The 7,500-nt window shown below is 37.2% G+C and overlaps 2 protein-coding genes and 1 long non-coding RNA gene across 9 annotated transcripts in view; 1 reads left to right on the forward strand and 2 right to left on the reverse strand.

Annotated features, from left to right (window-relative positions):
• Positions 1–7,500, reverse strand: part of LOC141378508 (uncharacterized) — an 842,893-nt gene that overhangs the window by 742,452 nt on the left and 92,941 nt on the right. The window lies entirely within an intron of this gene.
• Positions 1–7,500, forward strand: part of fndc4b (fibronectin type III domain containing 4b) — a 94,298-nt gene that overhangs the window by 51,436 nt on the left and 35,362 nt on the right. The window lies entirely within an intron of this gene.
• gckr (glucokinase (hexokinase 4) regulator) overlaps positions 1–7,500 on the reverse strand; it is a 35,328-nt gene that overhangs the window by 25,306 nt on the left and 2,522 nt on the right. For 2 of the 3 annotated variants that reach the window (XM_087290003.1, XM_087290001.1), the window contains exons 4-7: positions 6,416–6,484; positions 6,209–6,282; positions 6,073–6,139; positions 3,104–3,157 (exon numbers count right to left, since the gene is read on the reverse strand). In XM_087290003.1, coding sequence (XP_087146129.1) covers positions 3,104–3,157; positions 6,073–6,139; positions 6,209–6,282; positions 6,416–6,484 — 264 coding nt within the window. The remainder of the gene's footprint in view (positions 1–3,103; positions 3,158–6,072; positions 6,140–6,208; positions 6,283–6,415; positions 6,485–7,500) is intronic. The other variant, XM_087290002.1, reaches the window with a different exon arrangement.

A 7,500-nucleotide genomic window follows, 5' to 3' on the forward strand; every position in this document is an offset into this window, starting at 1 on the left:
TTAATTAAGTAGTTTGAACAAGTAAAAAAAAATATTTTTTTTTTAAATGCAGCTGACTGCTTACCTCTGTATGGACTGCTTTCCTGCTGTTTCTAGTTTGTCCAGTAGCTTGCCATGTACATCGGCGGACTTGAGACGCAGAGAGGAGTTGACCATGATGACGGAGTTTAAGTCTGGTGAAGAACAGTTCCAGTGTGCAAGACAAAAACAATAGCCAAAAAATAAAATAAGTAAATAACAGGGTAAAAATGTGGTAAAATCTGAAAACATGGTGAAAATCAGGCAAGGGCTTTTCTTTTTCTGAATTGCTTTTTAAAACAGTCAGTCAGTCGTCAGCGGCCTCTTGTGGATTTACGCAAGAACAGCAGGTGCAAATGGCACTCGCGAGAGAAATTTGAGATCTGAAAAAGCAAACACAGCAGCCTCTGGTGGATTAACGAAAACAAACACTGCAAGAAAACATCCTCCTGGGATGTATTTCGTGCTCCCCAGAAATGTATATAGAGGTACATTTTCAGAATGAGCCTGGGTTGAGATGAGGTTATAATTACACAGTAAAAATCCTCTATTCCAGGTCTATTCCATTATATATATTTTTGGTTGGAGTCTACATGGAATATCATGGATTTTTTGTTTGTCGTTTTGTCAAAAATGTCATGTAAAATGTATTTTTTTGTTATGTAGTTTCACTTAATATTATAGTTTGTGTTTTTTTATTAAACTTTTTGTAATAATTTCAGGCTCATTCTGATTACGTACCACTAAATAAATTTCTTTAGAGCGCCAAATACGTCCCAGGAGCTATGTTTTTTTTTTTTTTTGCAGTTTTTTGCGAGTCCACCAGAGGCCATTGTGTGCTCTTTATCAGATCTCATATTTCTCTTGCGAGTGACATCCTGCTCTTCTCGCGTAAATCCACCAGAGGTCACTGTTGACTGGTCACCAGTAATCGACTGACCCACTCTTTTTTACCTAAACCCAACCAATAGTGTTTTCAAAAGCACGGCCCAACCACATGTCTAAACCCAACTGACAGTGTCTTCATACGCAATCCTGAAAAAAAAAAAGCCCTCGCCGCAGCCTGATTTTTACAATGCTTTCAGATTTTACCACATTCTCATCCTGTTATTTACTTGTTGTTGTTGTTGTTGTTTTTTTTTGGCTTTTGTTTGTTTTACCTGCTTTCTGGAACCATTCTTTGCCAGACTTTTTTTTTTTTTTGCAGTTTTTGTTTTCATGAGTCTAAATAAAAACTGAATTCAACCTCCAGACTAAACTTAAATGTTATTTGGCCCTAAATAGAACCACACAGTTGGCAAATTATTTATCACTAAAACAATTAAAAGAAAAGCACATTCTTTCTAAATATCGCCTCTGTGATCATGACTTAGAAATAGAAAAAGGCAGACATAAAAAATCCTGGACTCCTAAGGAAAAGAGATTATGTAAACAGTGTGACACAAACAAAATAGAGGATGAGACACACTTCCTTCTGTTTTGCCCCAAATACACCACGACGAGAACAATATTTTTCCCCCAATTTGAAACATTGATCAGTTCATTTTTTTATTTAAATGACTTCGAAAAGCTTTACCATATACTCGGAGAGGACGAATTGACATTTAGACTAGCTGCAAAATATGTATACACCCTACACACCATAAGAGATGGTTGATGTAAACTCGTGTATCTTATTTAAATAATTAAAACTTTTTACTATTATTATTATTATATTCATCAAATGTATTGTTTTTTTTGTGTGTGTCATTATATCTGTATTACTATTAATTTTTCAATGGTTTTAATATATTTCATATTTGAAGTGCTTTGGCAATACTGTACTTAATGTCATGCCAATAAAGCAACTTGAACTTGAGAGAGAGAGAGAGAGAGAGAGAGAGAGAGAGGTTGTTGTTGTTGTCGTCGTCGTTGTTGTCGTTGTTGTTGTCATTGTTGTTGTCGTTGTCGTCGTCGTCGTTGTCGTTGTTGTTGTTGTTGTTGTCGTCGTCGCGGGCGCACTGAAGAGTGGTGTTGTCGCGCGCGCACTGAAGAGTGGTGTTGTCGCGCGCGCACTGAAGAGTGGTGTTGTCGCGCGTGCACTGAAGAGTGGTGTTGTCGCGCGTGTACTGAAGAGTGGTGTTGTCGCGCGTGTACTGAAGAGTGGTGTTGTCGCGCGTGTACTGTAAAGTGGGGGAGGGGGGTTGCTCAAGAGCGGTGTTGTCGCGCCTACTGAAGGGCGGGGCGGAGGGTGTGTCACGTTGCGGGGGCACTTTTGACCATTTTGGAAGGGCACTTTCTATCCAAGACTAAAAAGGGTATGTGCACTGCACATGTTGAGCCCTATGTGTCCACGTGCCTGATTCTCATGTAAATCCACCAGAGGCTGCTGTTGACTGACTGACTGATCGACTGACCCACCTTCCCCTTTCCCTAAACCCAACCAATAGTATTTTAAAAAGCACAGATTGACCCGCCCACTCACTTCCCTAAACCCAACCGACAAATTTAAAAAGCAATTCAGAAAAAGAAAAGCCCTAGTCTGATTTTTACCACGTTTTTTAGATTTTACCACATTCACACGCTGTCATTTACTTGTTTATTTCATTTTGTGGATTCTGTTTTTGATTTAACTGCTTTCGGAACAGTTCTTCACCGGACTCGAATCCTGTCCTCGTGGTCAACTTCTCTCTGCATCTCAAGTCCGCCAACGTACATGGTGAGCTAACTGGACAAACTGGTAACATATGGAAGTAAGTGGTCAGCTGGTAAGCGCGAAAAGGAACTGCATCATACCGCCCCGCAGCATTCGTTTAAAAAATAAAATGCAGCCATACGTACTTCTGGCTACATAATTCACGATCTCCAAAAATGTATATAGGGCTACATTTTCAAAATGACAGATGTTGGGTATAAAACAACAACTTTTTTATTGTAATGTAATGTGCACGTGTAAAGCTGCTTTGGAACTAAGTTTTTTTTTTTTAAATGCAATTATTAAAAAAAGAGACGTGTAAATATAGATTAAGTTTGTTTATCTTTCTACTGTCATGACTAATAATGACAAATGTGATTTAAGTAAAAAGACTGTATTATTGTTCCATACCGATATGCCACAGGATATTCCAATGAACAAGACGTGTTTCTTTCCTGCACAAGCCTGAAAAAGCAAGAAAACTGCTTACAAATCTTTAAATATGTCATGCTCTATTAATATTCTGTGATAGTTTTTTGCTTAACATCCTCATCATTAGTCAAATGCAGTGTATCTAAGGACGCATTTACACTGCACTGTTCAAGTGACTCAATTCAGATTTTTTTCTCCCATGTGGCACAGATCGGATATGGCGCATGTACGTGTAAGGAGGAACAAATCACATGAATTGTGCTGTGTAAATGCAGACCATCGGATTCGAGTCACTTTTATAAGATGATGTTAGCAGGTCATCCAAAAAATCGAAAACAGTCACAAAATCGGAGTTGACCATTAAGATCTGCATGGTAAATGCAGCCTAAATGTCAGCATGCCTAAATGGATTGAGTTGCTGCCATGTGATTGGCTGATTAGAAATTTGCGTTATAAAGCAGTTGGACAGGTGTACCTAATAATGTGGCCGGTGAGTGTATAATACAAATGACTATATATCTAAAGACAGTTTAGTACCCACAGCAAGCAACCTCATATTAATATGTTTACCATTTAACATGACATGGCAACAGCCTAGCAATCACACAGTAATGTTTTAATGATTTAGGTGACTTTAGTAATAACACCCTAGCAACCATTTAGAATCCATTAGTAGCCACACAACAACACCCTATCAACTACATATCAGTGTGTTAACCATTCAGAATTCTTTTGTAATCGCATAGCAACACCCTAGCAACCACACATCAGTGTTTAACCATTCTGAATGGTGTTGTAATCACATAGCAACACCCTAGCAACCACAGATCAGTGTGTTAACCAATCAGAATTCTTTTGTAATCACATAGCAACACCCTAGCAACCAAATATCAGTGTTTAATAATCCAGAATGGTGTTGTAATCAGATAGCAACACCCTATCAACCACGTATCAGTGTGTTAACCAATCCGAATTCTTTTGTAATTGCATAGCAACACTCTCGCAACCACACATCAGTGTTTAACCATTCTGAATGGTGTTGTAATCACATAGCAACACCATAGCAACCACATATCAGTGTGTTAACCAATCAGAATTCTTTTGTAATCGCATAGCAACACCCTAGCAACCAAATATCAGTGTGTTAACCATTCAGAATTCTTTTGTAATCGCATAACAACACCCTAGCAATCACACATCAGTGTTTAACCATTCTGAATGGTGTTGTAATCACATAGCAACACCCTAGCAACCACATATCAGTGTGTTAACCAATCAGAATTCTTTTGTAATCGCATAGCAACACCCTAGCAACCAAATATCAGTGTGTTAACCAATCAGAATTCTTTGTAATCGCATAGCAACACCCTAGCAACCACAAATCAGGCTATTAACTGTCAAGAATGCTTTTGCAATCACAAAGCAACACCCCAGCACCCACATAGTAATGGGTTAATCATTTAGAATGCATTAGTAGCCACACAACACCCTATCAACTACATATCAGTGTGTTAACCAATCAGAATTCTTTTGTAATCGCATAGCAACACCCTAGCAACCACACATCAGTGTTTAACCATTCTGAATGGTGTTGTAATTGCATAGCAACACCCTAGCAACCACATATCAGTGTTTAACCATTCTGAATGGTGTTGTAATCGCATAGCAACACCCTAGCAACCACATATCAGTGTTTAATAATTCAGAATGGTGCTGTAATCAGATAGCAACACCCTATCAACCACGTATCAGTGTGTCAACCAATCAGATTTTTTTTGTAATTGCATAGCAACACCCTAGCAACCACAAATCAGGCTATTAACCATCCAGAATGCTTTTGCAATCACAAAGCAACACCCTAGGACCCACATATTAATGGGTTAATCATTTAGAATGCATTAGTAGCCACACAACACCCTATCAACCTCATATCAGTGTGTTAACCAATCAGAATTATTTTGTAATCGCAGAGCATATATATATATATATGGGCAATTCCATGCAAATGTCAACCTTGCCATAAAAAAAAATTTAGTTTTCACCAAATAGACAAACCGTTTCTACATTTTTTGTGTTAGCAAGTATTTTACAGTACTGTAAAAATACTCGTAAATGTATCTGTCAGTATTTCAAACTATTATATTTAATTTGCCAAAATCACACAAGTGGCTATTTCACAGCTGTCACATCCATAACGGAAATGTGTCACATCCATAACGACACTTTTTCTTCATAAATGCAAAAATGTCAAATAAAATAAAATCAATCATTATAATTCTATAGTGAGCCGATTCATACCTGTTTGATGAGCATTGTTTCTTTTGGGTTGTGCAGTTTAACTGTCAGAATTTCTAAATATTCTGTTGTCCATTGTAAATTCGCAAACTTTTTTGTCACATCCATAACGCATGTTTATTTTCCTAATTTAAAATATAAAACATGTTTACATATTGATATTTTTCTGCTACCTTAACTCTGTGGTGAGCTATTTTGGAAAATATAAACAGAAGTTTCGATACAATGTCAACATATACTTTCTGTGTGAAACTATGTTTTGAGTATTTACTACAAATGCCACATCCATAACGCTGGAATTGCTCATATATATATATATATATATATATATATATATATATATATATATATATATATGTGTGTGTATATGTATATGTGTGTGTGTGTGTGTGTGTGTGTGTGTGTGTGTGTGTGTGTGTTAACCAATCAGAATGCTTTAGTAATCACCTCAACATATAAGTAACTGTATATCAATGTTAAACAAACACTTAGTAACACCTGGCATTGCAGTAAAGAGCAAACGTGCTGCTTGCATGAAGTTCTGCAAATATAAAAGCAGCTATTGTCTCTCTATTTCACAGTGAAACTGATTTATTACTACATAGATCCTGCAGTGCTCAATTTTTTTTTTCTCTCTCTGCTCTTGCGTTCACCTTGTCCAACATGTGAGCTCCGAGTGCTGGGTCGTCCTCTGGAGCCTCCTGTGATGTCAGCAGGGCCCTTTAAAAACAGAGTCCTGAAATACTGCAGTCTCATCTTATGCATCAAACAGACAGACTGTTTATTCACCTGTCACCTCCAGCTATGATGTACAAACACATCTGCTTCTTTTTTCGGCTCTTTAGCATCTCATTATAAGACGTCTGAGGTATGAAATAGAGAATGACGAATATAAATAAAACAGCAGAACTCTGACATTTTGAATGCTCTTATTTTATTCAGTATGCAATGCTTTGTTAAAAAGGAGAATCAATAAATCGTTCTTAATCTCATTACCGCCAAAAGAAATGCAATACGGCCTGATGTTCCACAGCCACTTAATACAATCAGATTGTCTTCTGGATTCTGCAGAGACAAATCAATTTGGATGATATTGACATTTGTTTTTAAAGTTTAAATTAAATATGCAGAAAACAATATAAACAGTAATAATACTAGTAAAAATAGCATTACCGATTTAATTTAAATATAAATGACGTGTATATTTACATTACAAGCATAAAAATGTATAAATATAATTTGAGTGATTTACGTATGTGACCCTGGACCTAAAAAAAAAGTCCAATTCAGGCTCATTATGGAAATGTACCCCTATATATATTTCTGGACAGCATAAAATCCATCCCAGGAGCTACTTTTTTTGCAGTGTTTGTTTTCGCTAATCCACCAGAGGCCGCTGTGTACCCTTTTTCAGATCTCAAATTTCTCTTGCGAGTGCCATTTATGCCTGCTGTTCTTACATAAATCCACCAGAGGTCGCTGTTTGCTGACTGACTTACCGACTGATTGATTCGCCCCCGGCCTAAACCCTTCTTTAAACCCAACCGATAGTGTTTTCATAAGCACTGATTGACCCGCCCACCACCTTCCCTAAACCCAACTTGCCGTGTTTTTATAAGCAATCTAGAAAAAGAAAAGCCCTCACTAGAGCTTGATTTATTTTTTATTTTTTTATTTTTTTACACCATATTTTTAGATCTTACACTGTTATTCACTTGTTTATTTTTCATTTTTGCCTTTTGTTTTTGTTTTACCTGCTTTCTGGAACAGTACTTCGCTGAACTCGAACCTTGTCATCACAGTCAACTCGACGTACTACGTACATAATGAGCCACTGTGCAAACTAATAACAGCAGAAAAGCTGTACACATGGAGGCAAGCAATCAGCTGGTAGCGTGAAAAGAAACAGTTGGCCGGTGGCAGTGGCATTATACCAGCCATTGCATTCATTTTAAGGTTGAAATGCAGAAATACGTAGCTCTGGCTACATAACTCATGCTCTGCAAAAATGTATACAGGGGTACGTTTTAACAATGGTTACATTTTTATTTATTTATTTTTTTCTGCGTCACGTGATCAAC

Source organism: Danio rerio, chromosome 17 (assembly GCF_052040795.2).
Source record: "Danio rerio strain M-AB ecotype USA chromosome 17, GRCz13ab, whole genome shotgun sequence".
NCBI classification, from domain to species: domain Eukaryota; kingdom Metazoa; phylum Chordata; class Actinopteri; order Cypriniformes; family Danionidae; genus Danio; species Danio rerio.